At 52.2% G+C, this 20,302-nt stretch overlaps 1 protein-coding gene across 1 annotated transcript in view; it reads left to right on the top strand.

The window, feature by feature from the left end:
* sspo (SCO-spondin) overlaps positions 1-20,302 on the top strand; it is a gene marked incomplete at both ends in the record, with an annotated part of 131,931 nt that overhangs the window by 18,407 nt on the left and 93,222 nt on the right. Inside the window, 10 exons of the mRNA XM_080544512.1 lie at positions 152-398; positions 2,044-2,278; positions 9,527-9,621; positions 10,119-10,375; positions 10,851-10,985; positions 11,536-11,738; positions 16,043-16,170; positions 18,436-18,545; positions 19,174-19,323; positions 19,466-19,559. Of these exons, the coding sequence (XP_080400638.1) occupies positions 152-398; positions 2,044-2,278; positions 9,527-9,621; positions 10,119-10,375; positions 10,851-10,985; positions 11,536-11,738; positions 16,043-16,170; positions 18,436-18,545; positions 19,174-19,323; positions 19,466-19,559 (1,654 nt within the window). The remainder of the gene's footprint in view (positions 1-151; positions 399-2,043; positions 2,279-9,526; positions 9,622-10,118; positions 10,376-10,850; positions 10,986-11,535; positions 11,739-16,042; positions 16,171-18,435; positions 18,546-19,173; positions 19,324-19,465; positions 19,560-20,302) is intronic.

The following is a 20,302-nucleotide window of genomic DNA, read 5'->3' as shown; positions in this document are numbered from 1 at the left end:
TTCATGTGGACGTCGGGGGATAGCCTGGGGGGGGTCTGAACCAGCAACCCCATGTTCACATCATAATCACGGTTCTATAAAAGTGGAGACTTTAAGCATTAGCATACGTACATAACATCACCCCCCCTCCCCCCCTCCCTCCCCCCCTCAGCGGTGCAGTGTTCGGGGGGTCAGGTGTACCAGGAATGTGGCCGTCCTTGTGGAGGCTCCTGTGCTGACCTCAGGCAGGGCTGGAGCTGTGACCAGGACACACCCAGCTGTGTGCCAGGCTGCCAGTGCCAACCAGGCCTGGCCCAGGATGACCAGGGACAGTGTGTGCCCATCAGTATGTGCCCCTGCACGCAGGGAGAGAATATGTACCAGCCTGGCAGTACTGTCCAGAACAACTGCAACACATGGTATGCTTCTCACAGGACCTGATGGGGCCCAATGAGTCAGGTCTAGTTGATGGTGTATCTTTGAGAGAGGGGTTGAATGTGTGAATGTGCAGCTACATAGTGTTTATATGTGACAGCAGCTGGTGAAACAGGGAACAAGTCGCCAACCAATCAAAATGTTTGGACTTAAGTTTCAACATTCAATATCAATGACTCACCCGCTAGTCGAGCCAACACATTGCAATGCAATGTTACTCTACACTAACTAGGTAGTAGTGGGGATTACTCACCGAATCCATTGCATTGCAATGTTTTGGCTTGACTAGCGAGTGTGTCATTGATTTTCAAGAACATTGAAATAAAAGTCTGAACATTTGGTCGGTTGCCGACTTGTCCCGCTTTCACCAGCTGCTGTCTGAGAGAGGTATTGAACGTGTGAATGTGCAGCTTCATAGTGTTCATATTCAGTATGATCCACAGACAAGGTTTAAGGCTAGTCCTGGACTAAATCACACTTTCAATGTAAAATCTCCATTCAACATTAGGCTTAAGCCTTGGCTGTGAAACCGGACCTTTAAGCCATAGTTTACAACACTTCTGGTCAAACCATGAGCTAATGTTTGACCCAGTTGAGATCTTTACAATCTACCAGTGATAACAAATAAATGATTTATTGCTTTATGAGCATCATGGCATCTTTCATCATGCGAAGGAGGTTGACCAGGGCCATGAAACCCAGACACAAGGAGGGCATGACTCAGCAGTAGGCCTCCCTGGTTCTCTCAGTAACAGCTCAGAGTATAATAAGGCGACATTATCAAGCATGAGGTCAAGGTGAATAAATCATCTACAGTCTACAGTGCACACATATTATGCCCATGCCCTGCTGACATGCCCTCTCTCCTTACTTTCCTGTCAGTCTTCACTAAATCTGTCCAATAAAATGAAAAATATGAGTAGGACTGCCCCACTCCAAAAAATTATTGAATAAATTAAATGATTATTATGTATAGTACAGAAACTGTATGGAGGTTGGGGGGGGGGTAGTGGAGATGAGGTCTTTAGGAGGGACAGTTAATCCCAGTGGTGTAAGAGCTCTGATGAAGTCACTCTATGGCCTGCTCTCTCCTACGTCAGGATAGGTTGATTTCATTGCATCTCTTTGCTACATGACAGCATAAATAAATGGACCTACGTCAAGCAGTTGTAATCCTGTCTTCATGCGTGCGTGCGTACGTGTGTGTGTGTGTGTGTGTGTGTGTGTGTGTGTGTGTGTGTGTGCGTGTCTATCACTCAATCTAGGAATCTAAGCTCTGAGTACTGATGTAGTGTAGATGTAATCAACACTTTGATCCCAGTGTGGTAATGTGGAGTTTGGATTTGATAATTAACTGATGATGTTGAAATAATTAAACACCTGCACTTTGAATGGCTTGTTGCACAATATATTCTTCACGTTTGGTGCAGAGGTCCTGTTACTCTGTGAAGACTCAGCAGACGAAAGATTGCCACATTGTCTTACTCTCACATAAAGGGGCAATCTGGGATTGGTACAGCCATGTTTTGTTACTTTCAAATGAATGGTATTTCGCCATTGATTCTTTCAGAATCTACTTCTAAATGAACTAAACCTCTCACTCCCTCTCCTGGCCCCTCCTCTCTGTAGTGTGTGTGAGCGGGGTGTGTGGAACTGCACAGACCACGTCTGTCCCGAGGTGACGGTGTGCCCAGGGTCTCTGGTCTACTCCCCCCACTCCTGTCTGCTCACCTGCCACAGCCTGGCCACCCCAGGACCACCAGGACCACCCGGACCACCCGGACCATCAGGACCATCAGGACCATCAGGACCCTGCGCTGAGCCCCTGTCAGGCTGTGTCTGCCCACAGGGGACTGTGGCACTGGTGGGTTCCTCACTCCTTGGATATCGGTCTGCTCATCAGTGGAGGCTGGTGGAGACATGGGGAGGACAGGAGACATGGGGAGGACAGGGGAGGACAGGAGACATGGGGAGGACAGGAGACATGGGGAGGACAGGAGACATGGGGAGGACAGGAGACATGGGGAGGACAGGAGACATGGGGAGGACAGGGGAGGACAGGAGACATGGGGAGGACAGGGGAGGACAGGAGACATGGGGAGGACAGGAGACATGGGGAGGACAGGGGAGGACAGGAGACATGGGGAGGACAGGAGACATGGGGAGGACAGGGGAGGACAGGAGACATGGGGAGGACAGGAGACATGGGGAGGACAGGGGAGGACAGGAGACATGGGGAGGACAGGAGACATGGGGAGGACAGGAGACATGGGGAGGACAGGGGACATGGGGAGGACAGGAGACATGGGGAGGACAGGAGACATGGGGAGGACAGGGGAGGACAGGGGAGGGCAGGGGAGGACAGGGGACATGGGGAGGACAGGGGACATGGGGAGGACAGGAGACATGGGGAGGACAGGAGACATGGGGAGGACAGGGGAGGACAGGGGAGGACAGGGGACATGGGGAGGACAGGGGAGGACAGGGGAGGACAGGGGACATGGGGAGGACAGGAGACATGGGGAGGACAGGGGAGGACAGGAGACATGGGGAGGACAGGGGAGGACAGGGGAGGACAGGGGAGGACAGGGGACATGGGGAGGACAGGAGACATGGGGAGGACAGGGGAGGACAGGGGACATGGGGAGGACAGGGGAGGACAGGAGATATGGGGAGGACAGGAGACATGGGAGGACAGGGGATGTTGTAATGGATGGAGCAGAATGTGGAATGCTATCAAACACGTGTTCCTCATTCCGTTCCTCCATTATAATGAGCTGATCCTCCCCATATCTCTATCCATAATAATGAGCTGATCCTCCCCATATCTCTATCCATTATAATGAGCTGATCCTCCCCATATCTCTATCCATTATAATGAGCTGATCCTCCCCATGTCCTTATCCACCAAGCGCACACTAGTGGTGGTGTTCCCAGGTGGGATTTGAACTCATGACCTTCTGATCACCGGTCCAACTCACTATCCACTAGGCCAAGGCCACCACTACCCCTGTGACAACGTGTGTTAGTTACTAGTTACTAATACCGGTGCATACAGTGTATAACATGCTGATTATACTCTACTCTCTCAAAGTCTAAAAGCACTCAAAGTAGTCGCCCGCTAAAAGTAGGGGAATCTGGGTTTGCGCTCGCAGTGTTAAAGTGCATCTCACTAGCACAGTCAGCAGTGTTAATGTTATGGTAGCACTAGCAAAAGAGTCAAGTGTGGCAGAACCCCAGAACAGACGGACACAAGAGGCAAACTAATAATAAAAGGATTTATTAAAATGAAGGACAAAAGAATAACCCTACTCTAACGGGGCCTAAGTGGGGGGAATGTGTGGATGCCAGAGAACTGGATAATGTAAATGAGGTGTGAGTGGAACTGTACTCTATGTGTCTGGGTGTGAGTGTCTAGCGTGCAAAACTAGTGTGGTGTAGATGTAGATGAGTGAAGTGTTGAAATATGTACGTGTACTAACCAGTCCAGAGCAGAGAGGGGGAATAGTCGGCAGGCAGGCAGACGGGGGGGTTAGGCAGGAGGAGTAGGCGGCAGGCAGGCAGGGGGTTAGGCAGGAGGAGTAGGCGGTAGGCAGGCAGGGGCATAGGCAGGAGGGGTGGTCGTTAGGCAGGCAGGGACATAGGCAGGAGACGTAGTCGATAGGCAGGCAGGAGGTCTAGGCAGGGGGAGGCAGGTTCCACATGGGTCCAAATAATCAAGCGTCGGAGGAAGGTTTCTGGGGCTTCTTATAGGGCTGCCTCCTCCTGAGTTGATAGCTGGACCCAGCTGTCTCCACTTGAGCCTGATGAGGCTCAACGAGCGCCAACGAGGCAGGAGGGGGCGGAGCCGATGAGGGATTCACAACAGTACCCCCCCCCTTAGGGGAGGCACCTGACGACCGTCCTGGAGCGTTCGGGTGGGCCAGATAGAAATCCTCCAGGAGTGTGGGGTCGGCGAGGTAGGACGGGGGCACCCAGCTCCGGTCTTCGGGGCCGTAACCCACCCAGTCCACCAGATACTGGAACCCCCGTCCCCTACGGCGGACAGCCAGTAGGCGGTCAACCGTCCACACCTGGTCGCCATCCTTCAGGACCCGGGGAGGTGGGGGGGCTGGAACGGGGGGGGACAGGGGGCTAGTGGAAACAGGCTTGAGGAGGGACACGTGAAATACTGGGTGGACCTTGAGAGCAGGGGGAAGGTTTAATCGAACCGCTGCAGGGTTAATAATCCGGTCAATAGTGTAGGGCCCAACATAGCGGGGATTTAGCTTACGGGAGGAGGTCTGGGCGGTCTGGAGGGGCAGGTCCCGGGCCAACAGCCAGACCTTCTGGCCGGGACGATAGGCCGGGGCTGGCACCCTCCGCCGGTCGGCACAGCGACGGGACCGCTCAGTGGCCCGCAGCAGAGCGGTCCGGGTGGTCCTCCAGATGCGCCGACACCGGCGGAGGTGGACCCTGGTGGACGGGACTGCCACCTCCAGCTCCTGTTGGGGAAAGAGAGGAGGTTGATAGCCCAAGGAGCATTCAAAAGGGGACATACCCGTGGCGGAGCTCTCCATGGTGTTGATGGCATACTCCACCCATGGTAGGTACTTGGCCCAGGAGGCGGGGTTGCTGGTGGTGACACAACGCAGGGCTGCCTCCAGGGCCTGGTTGGTCCGCTCGGCCTGTCCGTTGGACTGCGGATGGTATCCAGAGGTGAGGCTGACCGAGGCCCCAATTCCCTTACAGAAGGCCTGCCACACCTTGGAGATGAACTGGGGGCCCCGGTCGGACACAATGTTGTGGGGAATGCCGTGAAGCCTCACCACATGGAGCGTGAGGAGGTCAGCAGTCTCGGCCGCGGAGGGGAGCTTGGGAAGGGCGACAAAGTGGACAGCCTTGGAAAACCTGTCCACAATGGTTAGGATGGTGTCCTTACCCTTGGATAAGGGGAGCCCCGTAACGAAGTCTAAAGCGATGTGGGACCAAGGACGACCGGGGATAGGGAGGGGACATAGGAGGCCCGAAGGAGGACGATGGGAGGCCTTACTTCGGGAGCAGATGGTGCAGGCACCCACAAACTCCTTAACGTCCCCCCGGAGTGTGGGCCACCAAAAACGCCGGCTGATAAACTCCGCTGTCCGGTGGGAGCCAGGGTGGCAGGCAAAGTGACTAGAGTGCCCCCACTCTAGCACTTGCGGCCGGACAGTGGAGGGAACAAAAAGTCTGTGCCGGGGTCCGGTACCTGGGTCCGGCTCGGCACGCTGGGCCTGTCTGACCACCGACTCGATGGCCCAGGTGACGACACCTACCACCCGGGTAGGGGGGAGGATGGTGTCTTGGGTCACCGGCATATCCGGGGACTCCCCCGGGAACAGCCGGGAGAGGGCGTCCGCCCTGACGTTCTTTGACCCCGGGCGGTAGGTGAGGGTGAAGTCGAATCGGCTGAAGAACAGGGCCCAGCGTGCCTGTCTAGGGTTAAGCCTTTTTGCCGTCCTCATATAGGTCAAGTTCTTGTGGTCAGACCACACTAGGAACGGCAGCTTAGCCCCCTCCAGCCAGTGCCTCCACTCTCCGAGGGCAGCGTGGATGGCCAGCAACTCCTTGTTGCCCACATCGTAGTTCCTCTCGGCAGGGTCAAACCGGCGAGAGTAGTAGGCACACGGGTGGACCTTCTGGTCCTCCTCCGACCGCTGGGTGAGAACGGCCCCGACGCCCGTGTCTGAAGCGTCTACCTCCACGATGAACTGCCTGGCTGGATCCGGGTGGGCCAACACCGGCGCGGTCGTAAAGAGGCCCTTCAGGGTGGAGAAGGCCGCCTCAGCCTCAGGGGTCCAAGAGAACGGGCGAACAGTGGAGGTACAAGCAGTGAGAGGGGCCGCCACCTGGCTAAACCCCTTGATGAACCGCCGGGTAAACCCGGCGAACCCGAGGAAGCGCCGGAGTTGTGTTCGGTCGGTGGGTCGTGGCCACTCTGCCACCGCCTTAATCTTAGCCGGGTCGGCGCGCATTTGCCCTTCCTCCACGACGTTACCCAGGTACGTCACAGAGGAGGAGTGGAAGACGCATTTCTCCGCCTTGACGAAGAGACGATTCTCCAGGAGCCGTTGTAGGACCAGGCGCACGTGTTGGTGGTGTTCCTCCATGGTCGGGGAAAAGATCAGGATATCATCCAGGTAAACAACCACGAAAACATTTATCATGTCCCTCAGCACGTCATTGACCAGCTCCTGGAAGACTCCGGGGGCATTGGACAGGCCAAAGGGCATGACCAGGTACTCGAAGTGACCGAGGTGGGTGTTGAACCCGGTCTTCCACTCGTCCCCCTCCTTGACCCTAACCAGATGGTAGGCGTTGCGGAGGTCAAGTTTAGTGAACACCCGGGCGTGAGTGAGTGGCTCGAAAGTGGAACTCATAAGGGGGAGTGGGTATTTATTCTTAACAGTGATGGTGTTTAAACTACGAAAATCTATACAGGGCCTCAGGCCACCATCCTTCTTCGCCACAAAGAAGAAGCCCGCCGCGAGGGGGGAAGACGATGGTCGAATTACACCCGAGGCTAGGGACTCGGCTATATAATTGCGCATTGCCTCCTTCTCCGGGACCGAGAGGTTGTAGAGACGACCCTTGGGAAGGGCTGCCCCGGGAAGGAGGTTGATGGGACAATCATACGGCCGGTGAGGAGGAAGTGAAAGGGCGCGGTCCTTACTAAACACCATGGCCAGGTCAAGATACGTAGAGGGGACACCAGTGAGGTCCGGGGGAGAGACTAAGGGCCTGGGACCGCTGGACGGAGAGAGGGCGGAGCGTAGGCAGTTGGCATGACAGGGGATGCTCCAGCCCAAAATCCGTCCAGTGGTCCAGGAGATGTGGGGATCGTGTCTCTCCAACCACGGCCTACCTAATACTAGGGGTGCAGTGGGGGCGTGGAGGACAAGAAAACGTGCCGTCTCGACGTGATTACCGGACATGGTGAGGGTGAGGGATTCAGTGCTATGCGTGATCCTACCTAAGGGCCTCCCATCGATGGCTTGGGGGAACAAGGCATGGTCGAGGGGAACGAGCGGGATGCCGGCCTGACGAGCGAGGGTGATGTCCATCAAGCACTCGTCGGCCCCGGAGTCAATGAGGGCGCCGGCAGAAATGGACTCCTCACCCCAGGAGAGGGTGGCTGGGAACAGCCGGTTGTGGTTCTTGATGGGTTGGGGGATCGAGGCACGGCTCACCAAAAACCCCTCTTTTAGCGAGCCGGGTCTTTTGGCCGCGCCGGGCAGGTTCGGAGGACGTGTCCGGGTCTTCCGCAATACAGGCACAGCCCGCCCCGCATTCTCTGCTCTCTCTCTTCCTGAGAGAGGCGGGACCGGCCGACCTGCATGGGCTCCTCCGCTGACTCAGAGGTGGACGGGGCTGGGGAGAGCATGGGAACCCGAGGGGGCAGGGCCGAGTGGGCGGCCGCAAAACGGGGGAGAGAGGACGTGCGGCTGGGGACCGAGTGAGGGGGCCCCACGGCGCGTTGGCTGCGCTCCTGGCGGCGCTCCCGCAGGCGCTCATCCATTTGTAGGGACAAGGTGACCAGTTCTTGAAGGGAGCCTGGGCGGTCCCGGACGATAAGGTCCTTCACCGCCTCACTCAGACCCCGCCGGTAGGCGCAAAGGAGCGCTATGTCTCCCCACCCGCTGTCGGCGGCGAGGATCCGGAACTCTAAGGTGTAGTCCGCGACGGTCCTGGAGCCTTGCCGGAGTTCCAGCATCCTGGAGGCGGCGTCCGCGCCGTCAGAGGGGTGGTCAAACAAAAAGGAAAACTCCCGGCGGAACGCCTCGTAGTCCTGGGCAAGATGTGGGTCTCTGCCCACCACGGCTATGGCCCAGTCTAGAGCCTTGTCCACCAGGAGGGACATAATGAAGGCTACTTTAGCCTCTTCTGACCCATACTTGGACGGTTGGAAAGCAAAAAAAAGTTCACACTGGGTCAGGAACCCTCTGCCCAGATCAAAGTTCCCTCCAAAGGGTCGAGGGGTAACCAGGTTGGGCTCGGGTTGGGCGGGAGCTCGCCCTGGGGGGGCTGGAACCCCCGGTGAATCAGCAGGGGGAGCAGGGACTGCAGCTCCTCCAGGGAGCGTGTTCAGCCTCAGCTGGATGGAAGCCACCGCAGAGACAAGAGTGCCCATCTGGACAGCAAGGGAGGCGAGAGCAGCTGAGGCGGAGGTGGACGACTTCTGGAGCTCAGCGATGTTACCCTGAACGGAGGGGAAAGCCTTACACAACTCCGCCTGGAGGGACGCGAGCTCGGCCGCGTGGGCGGAAACAAGCTCGTCAACTGAATGGGACACTGGGTTGGGCTTAACTGCGGGCGTCTGCCCCGAGGTGCTGCCTTGACTCATTTTGGCTTGATTATTCTGTTATGGTAGCACTAGCAAAAGAGTCAAGTGTGGCAGAACCCCAGAACAGACGGACACAAGAGGCAAACTAATAATAAAAGGATTTATTAAAATGAAGGACAAAAGAATAACCCTACTCTAACGGGGCCTAAGTGGGGGGAATGTGTGGATGCCAGAGAACTGGATAATGTAAATGAGGTGTGAGTGGAACTGTACTCTATGTGTCTGGGTGTGAGTGTCTAGCGTGCAAAACTAGTGTGGTGTAGATATGTAGATGAGTGAAGTGTTGAAATATGTACGTGTACTAACCAGTCCAGAGCAGAGAGGGGGAATAGTCGGCAGGCAGGCAGACGGGGGGGTTAGGCAGGAGGAGTAGGCGGCAGGCAGGCAGGGGGTTAGGCAGGAGGAGTAGGCGGTAGGCAGGAGGGGTGGTCGTTAGGCAGGCAGGGACATAGGCAGGAGACGTAGTCGATAGGCAGGCAGGAGGTCTAGGCAGGGGGAGGCAGGTTCCACATGGGTCCAAATAATCAAGCGTCGGAGGAAGGTTTCTGGGGCTTCTTATAGGGCTGCCTCCTCCTGAGTTGATAGCTGGACCCAGCTGTCTCCACTTGAGCCTGATGAGGCTCAACGAGCGCCAACGAGGCAGGAGGGGGCGGAGCCGATGAGGGATTCACAACAGTTAAAGTGTTAAAGTGTATCTCACTAGCACAGTCAGCGTCTTCTTAACCAGGTGTTTCCGTCTCTGCCCCCCAGGGAGACGAGTGTGTCCTCCCAGAGAACTGTCCATGCCACCACAACGGCCGCCTGTACTCCAGTAACGACACCATTACTAAAGACTGCAACACATGGTAAGCATCAGGGTCAACATACTGTAGAATAAAAACATGGTAATGCGTACACAAATATGGATACCTTAATAATAATAATAATAATAATAATAATAATAATAATAATAATAATAATAACCTTTATTTGTATAGCACTTTTCCTGCAAACGTTGCAGCTCAAAGTGCTTTAATCATTATATAATCATCATTTAATGATTAAGTCATTTAAAGGCAATATTAAAAAGATGGGTTTTTAGTCTTAACTTAAACAAAAATATCAATGATTGATTGATTGATCGATTGATTGATTGATTGACAATCATGAATAACCATAGATAACTTATCTACTCAACCTACTGTTATTGACTATATCTCTCTTCCTCTCAACATTGTTTCCTCCCTCTCTCCCCCCACTCTCCATCATATGTTTCCTCCCTCTCTCCCCCCACTCTCCATCATATGTTCATCATATGTTCATCATATGTTCATCATATGTTCTCTGTGGGGTTTCCCTGCAGCGTATGCAAGGAGCGGCGCTGGCACTGCGGCCAGTCCCTGTGCGCGGGCACCTGCGTGGCCACGGGCGACCCTCACTACGTGACGTTCGATGGCCGCTGTTTCTCCTTCCTGGGTGACTGCGAGTACGTGCTGGTGCAGGAGACGGGAGGGCTGTTCAGCGTCATCGGGGAGAACGTGCCCTGTGGCAGCACTGGAGTCACCTGTACCAAGTCTGTCACCTTCACTGTGGGGAACACCGCCATCCACCTTCTGAGAGGTGAGAGAGGAGAGAGACATACATGAGAGAGAGAGGGAGAGAGAGAGAGAGAGAGATGGAGAGAGAGAGGGAGAGAGAGAGAGAGAGAGAGAGAGGGAGAGAGAGAGAGACAGAGAGAGAGAGAGAGGGAGAGAGAGAGAGAGGGAGAGAGAGAGATGGAGAGAGAGAGGGAGAGAGAGAGAGAGAGAAAGAGAGAGAGAGAAAGAAAGAGAGAGATGGAGAGAGAGAGAGAGAAAGAAAGAGAGAGATGGAGAGAGAGAGAGAGAGAAAGAAAGAGAGAGATGGAGAGAGAGTTGAGAGAGAGAGAGAGATGGAGAAATAGAAGGAAGGACGAGGGATAGGAGAGAAGTTTAGGGAGAGGGGGGAGCATGTAAAGTGGATAGTAAATAAGTAAATGAGGGATAGCGGGATGGTCACTGAAAAGATGTCACGATAATGCTATATATATATATATGTGTTGTGCCTTGTGTTCCAGGTAAAGCCATTGCAGTGAACGGTGTGCCAGTGACTCTGCCCAGGTCTTACTCTGGTAGCGGTCTGGTGATAGAGAGGGTCGGCCTCTACGTCTCCCTCTCCTCTCGCCTGGGAGTCACACTGCTCTGGGACGGAGGTAGGACCACCAACACACACACACACACACACACACACACACACACACACACACATGTAGATGCGCACGCATACGTACACACACACACACACACACACACACGTGTCGATGCGCACGCATACGTACACACACACACACACACACGTGTAGCTGCGCATGCATAGGTACACACACACACACATACACACACACACATGTGTAGATGCGCATGCATAGGTACACACACACCCACACACACACACACACACGTGTAGCTGCGCATGCATAGGTACACACACACACACACACACACACACACGTGTAGCTGCGCATGCATAGGTACACACACACACACACACATGTGTAGATGCGCACGCATACGTACACACACACACACACACACACACACACACACACGTGTCGATGTGCACGCATACGTACACACACACACGTGTAGCTGCGCACGCATACGTACACACACACACACACACACACACACACAATGGATAAAAACAAAGGTTTATAATTCCATAAAATCCCTAAAAGCCCTCCTGTTCTCTGCTGCTGGCAGGCATGCGTGTGTACGTGCGTCTCGCGGCCCACCTGAGGAGCAGAGTGGCGGGGTTGTGTGGGAACTTTGACGGGGACACAGAGAATGACTTCACCACACGCCAGGGCATTGTGGAATCTACAGCCGAGCTGTTTGGTAACTCCTGGAAAGTGAACCCTTCCTGTCCTGACGTTACTGAACAGGACCTCAGAGATCCCTGCAATGTGAGTATCACACACACACACACACACACACACACACACACACGCACACACACACGCGTGCTGTGGTATCCCTCTCACGCCTCTCACGGGGACCAGGGGAATTTGCTCACACGAGCTAGAGAGACGAGGAGACAATAGGTTTCTTTGGCCTTCTCGGCTTGTGTTATTCCTAACTTAGTGGAGTGGGCATCGGCCATAAATCTATAAATCTATTAACAGATGTGTCTATAAATCTATAAATCTATAAACAGATGTGTCTTTAAATCTATAAATCTATAAACAGATGTGTCTATAAATCTATTAACAGATGTTTCTATAAATCTATAAACAGATGTGTCTATAAATCTATAAATCTATTAACAGATGTGTCTATAAATCTATAAATCTATTAACAGATGTGTCTATAAATCTATAAATCTATTAACAGATGTGTCTATAAATCTATAAACAGATGTGTCTATAAATCTATAAACAGATGTGTCTATAAATCTATACATCTATTAACAGATGTGTCTATACATCTATAAATCTATTAACAGATGTGTCTATAAATCTATAAATCTATAAACAGATGTGTCTATAAATCTATAAACAGATGTGTCTATAAATCTGGGGTAGGGGTCGTCTAGTGTCTACCCGTTAATAAAACCTGGATCAAATGTTTGTGCCGGCAGTCCGGCTCTCACCTGACTGGTAGTGTCAGACAGAGCTGGTAGTGTCAGACAGAGCTGGTAGTGTCCTGTCAGACAGAGCTGGTAGTGTCAGACAGAGCTGGTAGTGTCCTGTCAGACAGAGCTGGTCGTGTCAGACAGAGCTGGTAGTGTCCTGGTCAGACAGAGCTGGTAGTGTCAGACAGAGCTGGTAGTGTCCTGTCAGACAGAGCTGGTCGTGTCAGACAGAGCTGGTAGTGTCCTGGTCTGACAGAGCTGGTAGTGTCCTGGTCAGACAGAGCTGGTAGTGTCCTGGTCTGACAGAGCTGGTAGTGTCCTGTCAGACAGAGCTGGTAGTGTCCTGTCAGACAGAGCTGGTCGTGTCCTGTCAGACAGAGCTGGTAGTGTCCTGTCAGACAGAGCTGGTAGTGTCAGACAGAGCTGGGATAGCTCTATCTCTGTCTGCTGTGTGAGGATAGCTCTATCTCTGTCTCTACTGTGTGAGGATAGCTCTATCTCTGTCTCTGCTGTGTGAGGATAGCTCTATCTCTGTCTGCTGTGTGAGGATAGCTCTATCTCTGTCTGCTGTGTGAGGATAGCTCTATCTCTCTCTCTACTGTGTGAGGATAGCTCTATCTCTGTCTCTGCTGTGTGAGGATAGCTCTATCTCTGTCTCTGCTGTGTGAGGATAGCTCTATCTGTCTCTGCAGTGTGAGGATAGCTCTATCTCTGTCTGCTGTGTGAGGATAGCTCTATCTCTCTCTCTGCTGTGTGAGGATAGCTCTATCTCTGTCTACTGTGTGAGGATAGCTCTATCTCTGTCTGCTGTGTGAGGATAGCTCTATCTCTGTCTGCTGTGTGAGGATAGCTCTATCTCTGTCTGCTGTGTGAGGATAGCTCTATCTCTGTCTGCTGTGTGAGGATAGCTCTATCTCTGTCTGCTGTGTGAGGATAGCTCTATCTCTGTCTGCTGTGTGAGGATAGCTCTATCTCTGTCTCTGCTGTGTGAGGATAGCTCTATCTGTCTCTGCAGTGTGAGGATAGCTCTATCTCTCTCTCTGCTGTGTGAGGATAGCTCTATCTCTGTCTACTGTGTGAGGATAGCTCTATCTCTGTCTCTGCTGTGTGAGGATAGCTCTATCTCTGTCTGCTGTGTGAGGATAGCTCTATCTCTCTCTCTACTGTGTGAGGATAGCTCTATCTCTGTCTGCTGTGTGAGGATAGCTCTATCTCTGTCTCTGCTGTGTGAGGATAGCTCTATCTCTCTCTGCTGTGTGAGGATAGCTCTATCTCTCTCTGCTGTGTGAGGATAGCTCTATCTCTCTCTCTACTGTGTGAGGATAGCTCTATCTGTCTCTGCTGTGTGAGGATAGCTCTATCTCTGTCTCTGCTGTGTGAGGATAGCTCTATCTCTGTCTCTACTGTGTGAGGATAGCTCTATCTCTGTCTGCTGTGTGAGGATAGCTCTATCTCTGTCTCTGCTGTGTGAGGATAGCTCTATCTCTGTCTCTACTGTGTGAGGATAGCTCTATCTCTGTCTGCTGTGTGAGGATAGCTCTATCTCTGTCTGCTGTGTGAGGATAGCTCTATCTCTCTCTGCTGTGTGAGGATAGCTCTATCTCTGTCTGCTGTGTGAGGATAGCTCTATCTCTGTCTCTGCTGTGTGAGGATAGCTCTATCTCTCTCTCTACTGTGTGAGGATAGCTCTATCTGTCTCTGCTGTGTGAGGATAGCTCTATCTGTCTCTGCTGTGTGAGGATAGCTCTATCTCTGTCTGCTGTGTGAGGATAGCTCTATCTCTGTCTGCTGTGTGAGGATAGCTCTATCTGTCTCTGCTGTGTGAGGATAGCTCTATCTCTCTCTGCTGTGTGAGGATAGCTCTATCTCTGTCTCTGCTGTGTGAGGATAGCTCTATCTCTCTACTGTGTGAGGATAGCTCTATCTCTGTCTCTGCTGTGTGAGGATAGCTCTATCTCTGTCTCTGCTGTGTGAGGATAGCTCTATCTCTGTCTCTGCTGTGTGAGGATAGCTCTATCTCTCTCTCTGCTGTGTGAGGATAGCTCTATCTCTGTCTGCTGTGTGAGGATAGCTCTATCTCTCTCTGCTGTGTGAGGATAGCTCTATCTCTGTCTCTGCTGTGTGAGGATAGCTCTATCTCTCTCTGCTGTGTGAGGATAGCTCTATCTCTGTCTGCTGTGTGAGGATAGCTCTATCTCTGTCTCTGCTGTGTGAGGATAGCTCTATCTCTGTCTGCTGTGTGAGGATAGCTCTATCTCTGTCTCTGCTGTGTGAGGATAGCTCTATCTCTCTCTCTGCTGTGTGAGGATAGCTCTATCTCTGTCTACTGTGTGAGGATAGCTCTATCTCTGTCTCTGCTGTGTGAGGATAGCTCTATCTCTGTCTGCTGTGTGAGGATAGCTCTATCTCTCTCTCTACTGTGTGAGGATAGCTCTATCTCTGTCTGCTGTGTGAGGATAGCTCTATCTCTCTCTGCTGTGTGAGGATAGCTCTATCTCTGTCTGCTGTGTGAGGATAGCTCTATCTCTGTCTCTGCTGTGTGAGGATAGCTCTATCTCTCTCTGCTGTGTGAGGATAGCTCTATCTCTGTCTGCTGTGTGAGGATAGCTCTATCTCTGTCTCTGCTGTGTGAGGATAGCTCTATCTCTGTCTCTGCTGTGTGAGGATAGCTCTATCTCTGTCTCTGCTGTGTGAGGATAGCTCTATCTCTGTCTCTGCTGTGTGAGGATAGCTCTATCTCTGTCTCTGCTGTGTGAGGATAGCTCTATCTCTGTCTCTGCTGTGTGAGGATAGCTCTATCTCTGTCTGCTGTGTGAGGATAGCTCTATCTCTCTCTCTGCTGTGTGAGGATAGCTCTATCTCTGTCTACTGTGTGAGGATAGCTCTATCTGTCTCTGCTGTGTGAGGATAGCTCTATCTCTGTCTGCTGTGTGAGGATAGCTCTATCTCTGTCTCTGCTGTGTGAGGATAGCTCTATCTCTGTCTACTGTGTGAGGATAGCTCTATCTCTGTCTGCTGTGTGAGGATAGCTCTATCTCTGTCTGCTGTGTGAGGATAGCTCTATCTCTCTCTCTGCTGTGTGAGGATAGCTCTATCTCTGTCTCTGCTGTGTGAGGATAGCTCTATCTCTGTCTCTGCTGTGTGAGGATAGCTCTATCTCTCTCTCTGCTGTGTGAGGATAGCTCTATCTCTCTCTGCTGTGTGAGGATAGCTCTATCTCTGTCTGCTGTGTGAGGATAGCTCTATCTCTCTCTGCTGTGTGAGGATAGCTCTATCTCTGTCTCTGCTGTGTGAGGATAGCTCTATCTCTCTCTGCTGTGTGAGGATAGCTCTATCTCTGTCTCTGCTGTGTGAGGATAGCTCTATCTCTGTCTACTGTGTGAGGATAGCTCTATCTCTGTCTGCTGTGTGAGGATAGCTCTATCTCTCTCTGCTGTGTGAGGATAGCTCTATCTCTGTCTCTGCTGTGTGAGGATAGCTCTATCTCTCTCTCTGCTGCCTAGGGGCTCCAAGGTCCTGACCCCCCGGCACATGCATGATAGGGAGAGGGATGCCACAGCGCGCACGCACACACACACACACACACACACACACACACACACACACAATAACACACTCTCACCCTCTCTGCTCCAGATTAACCCCCATAGGGTGACCTGGGCGAGGAAGAGGTGTGCTGTCCTCACCCAGGAGCTGTTCTCTGCCTGCCACCCTGAGGTGCCCCCCCAGCAGTACTACGACTGGTGTGTGTTTGACGCCTGTGGGTGAGTGTCTGACCTTGGTACTGATGACTGGTGTGTGTTTGACGCCTGTGGGTGAGTGTCTGACCGTGGTACTGATGACTGGTGTGTGTGTGACGCCTGTGGGTGAGTGTCTGACCGTGGTACTGATGACTGGTGTGTGTTTGACGCCTGTGGGTGAGTGTCTGACCGTGGTACTGATGACTGGTGTGTGTGTGACGCCTGTGGGTGAGTGTCTGACCTTGGTACTGATGACAGGTGTGTGTTTGACGCCTGTGGGTGAGTGTCTGAGCGTGGTACTGATGACTGGTGTGTGTGTGACGCCTGTGGGTGAGTGTCTGTCCTTGGTACTGATGACTGGTGTGTGTTTGACGCCTGTGGGTGAGTGTCTGTCCTTGGGACTGATGACTGGTGTGTGTTTGACGCCTGTGGGTGAGTGTCTGAGCGTGGTACTGATGACTGGTGTGTGTGTGACGCCTGTGGGTGAGTGTCTGTCCTTGGTACTGATGACTGGTGTGTGTGTGACGCCTGTGGGTGAGTGTCTGAGCGTGGTACTGATGACTGGTGTGTGTGTGACGCCTGTGGGTGAGTGTCTGACCGTGGTACTGATGACTGGTGTGTGTGTGACGCCTGTGGGTGAGTGTCTGAGCGTGGTACTGATGACTGGTGTGTGTGTGACGCCTGTGGGTGAGTGTCTGTCCTTGGTACTGATGACTGGTGTGTGTGTGACGCCTGTGGGTGAGTGTCTGACCGTGGTACTTATGACTGGTGTGTGTGTGACGCCTGTGGGTGAGTGTCTGAGCGTGGTACTGATGACTGGTGTGTGTGTGACGCCTGTGGGTGAGTGTCTGACCGTGGTACTGATGACTGGTGTGTGTGTGACGCCTGTGGGTGAGTGTCTGTCCTTGGTACTGATGACTGGTGTGTGTGTGACGCCTGTGGGTGAGTGTCTGTCCTTGGTACTGATGACTGGTGTGTGTTTGACGCCTGTGGGTGAGTGTCTGACCGTGGTACTGATGACTGGTGTGTGTGTGACGCCTGTGGGTGAGTGTCTGACCGTGGTACTGATGACAGGTGTGTGTGTGACGCCTGTGGGTGAGTGTCTGACCGTGGTACTGATGACTGGTGTGTGTGTGACGCCTGTGGGTGAGTGTCTGTCCTTGGTACTGATGACTGGTGTGTGTTTGACGCCTGTGGGTGAGTGTCTGAGCGTGGTACTGATGACTGGTGTGTGTGTGACGCCTGTGGGTGAGTGTCTGACCGTGGTACTGATGACTGGTGTGTGTTTGACGCCTGTGGGTGAGTGTCTGTCCTTGGTACTGATGACTGGTGTGTGTTTGACGCCTGTGGGTGAGTGTCTGACCGTGGTACTGATGACTGGTGTGTGTGTGACGCCTGTGGGTGAGTGTCTGACCGTGGTACTGATGACTGGTGTGTGTTTGACGCCTGTGGGTGAGTGTCTGACCGTGGTACTGATGACTGGTGTGTGTTTGACGCCTGTGGGTGAGTGTCTGACCGTGGTACTGATGACTGGTGTGTGTGTGACGCCTGTGGGTGAGTGTCTGACCGTGGTACTGATGACTGGTGTGTGTGTGACGCCTGTGGGTGAGTGTCTGACCGTGGTACTGATGACAGGGTCTGGGGGTTTGGTCCCCATGTCGGCAAGGTTTGTTTAGATTAATATTCAGATTATGAAAGTGCATATTGTAAGGATGTGTCATACATTGAAATCGGAGAATCTGAGAAAATCACTCTGAATCCAAACAGCTAGTAGCTGGTAGCTAGCTAGCAGCTAGAAAGAAAACATCGCTATGTAACATCTATCTGCATGTTTGGCTCATCACAATGTAGAGATAGAACATCAACATGCTAAAAACACAAAACTACACATAAGATAGATCATCACACAGTCCTTGCTTTTGAACATGTCCTAAAACGTAAGTTTGTTTACAAGCCATGTATCAACACTCACCCAGTGGTAAGCAGGATGGCAGATGTCCAATTCACAAATTCTAAGTATTTACTGATCCTAAAACTATTGTTTGTTATATTGAGTGGGCTCCTCAACACTTACGTATACTTTCAACAAAAAGCATTTTTAGTCATTTGGGCAAAATGACGATTGCTGACTTGCGGACTCTTTCACCAGACCATGTCACATTTGTGTGCTTCTACTTACTGGCTTTATTCAGACTATTAACTATGTTTAGACTATGGATGATGGCTCATCATGTGTGTGTGTGTGTGTGTGTGTGTGTGTGTGTGTGTGTGCGTGTGCGTGTGTTGTAGCTGTGATTCCGGCGGGGACTGTGAGTGTCTGTGCACGGCCATCGCGGCCTATGCTGAGGAGTGTAACCGACGCGGAGCATACATCCGCTGGAGGTCCCAGGAACTCTGCCGTACGTCTACCACACACACTCACACACTGTCTACCACACACACTCACACACTGTCTACCACACACACACACTCACACACTGTCTACCACACACACTCACACACTGTCTACCACACACACACACACACACTGTCTACCACACACACTCACACACTGTCTACCACACACACTCACACACTGTCTACCACACACACTCACACACTGACTGACCACATCTGTCACCACTGTGCCACCACACAGCTTTTTACTGCGTTAAAGCATGAACACATACTTAGATGAGGTGTTTAAAGCATGAACACATACTTAGATGAGGTGTTTAAAGCATGAACACATAATCAGATGAGGTGTAATCCAACTCTCACTCTCCTTTAACACCTTGCTAAAAACTCATCTGATCAGGCAGGCGTTCAACGCATAGGGCCCTCTGTTATGTATGTTCTATGACTGTCCACCTAGATTTATTATTTTGTTATTATTATGTTCTATTTTTTATATTCTTGACATGTTGTTACAGTAAGAGCTTTGAGTCCATCCATGAGAAAGCGCTATTCATATTCTATGTATTATTACTTGTGACAGAGACTCATAGATGCTGTACTCCCTCTCTATTGGCCTGTGTCTCTGTGTAGCGCTCCAGTGTGAGAACGGGCTGGTGTATGAGGCCTGTGGCCCGGCTTGTTCTGCTACCTGCCCTGGTACAGCCCACAGCCCTGACTCCCAGTGCAGCGCCCTCTCCTGTGTGGAGGGCTGCTTCTGCCCTGCAGGGACCGTCCGCCATGGTAACACAACATGGGCTGTGTGTTCCAATACAGACACACACACACACACACACACACACAATATCTGCTATGGTAAGACAACAACGGCTGTGTTGTACAATCCAGAACGTGATTCCCTCTCCTCTCTGCCTTCCTCCTGCAGGCGATGGCTGCGTGCCCCCCTCTCTCTGTCCGTGTGAGTGGGAGGGCTCTGTGTTCCCCCCTGACGCCAGCGTCACACAGCACTGTCAGAACTGGTCAGTCTCTCCGCTTTACTGTCAGAACTGGTCAGTCTCTCCCCTTTACTGTCAGAACTGGTCAGTCTCTCCCCTTTACTGTCAGAACTGGTCAGTCTCTCCCCTTTACTGTCAGAACTGGTCAGTCTCTCCCCTTTACTGTCAGAACTGGTCAGTCTCTCCTCTTTACTGTCAGAACTGGTCAGTCTCTCCTCTTTACTAGCTGAACTGGTCAGTCTCTCCCCTTTACTGTCAGAACTGGTCAGTCTCTCCTCTTTACTGTCAGGACTGGTCAGTCTCTCCCCTTTACTAGCTGAACTGGTCAGTCTCTCCCCTTTACTAGCTGAACTGGTCAGTCTCTCCCCTTTACTAGCTGAACTGGTCAGTCTCTCCTCTTTACTGTCAGAACTGGTCAGTCTCTCCTCTTTACTGTCAGAACTAGTCAGTCTCTCCTCTTTACTGTCAGAACTGGTCAGTCTCTCCTCTTTACTGGCTGAATTCATACACTGCCAAAGCCGTGAGGTCGTTGGTTTCACACGTGGCCATCTTATCAGGGTGTCGAAGTCGATACACAGTTGTCAGATTCAAGCAGGCAGATGTGCTTTAAGCCAGTTTTAACCCATAGTGACTATTTGACAAACTTGGCGAGGAGCATGCACTGTTGGTGGAGTTTCAGGGAGAATCAGCTCTTGTGTTGAAGTCAATGAAAGTATCGGAGGAAGATCTCGTTGGAATGGAATGAGTAACGACATGTTGTCTCGTCT

Source organism: Nansenia antarctica, assembly GCF_963989245.1.
Source record: "Nansenia antarctica genome assembly, chromosome: 13".
Lineage (NCBI taxonomy): Eukaryota > Metazoa > Chordata > Actinopteri > Argentiniformes > Microstomatidae > Nansenia > Nansenia antarctica.
This window is presented reverse-complemented; position numbering and strand designations above follow the sequence as displayed.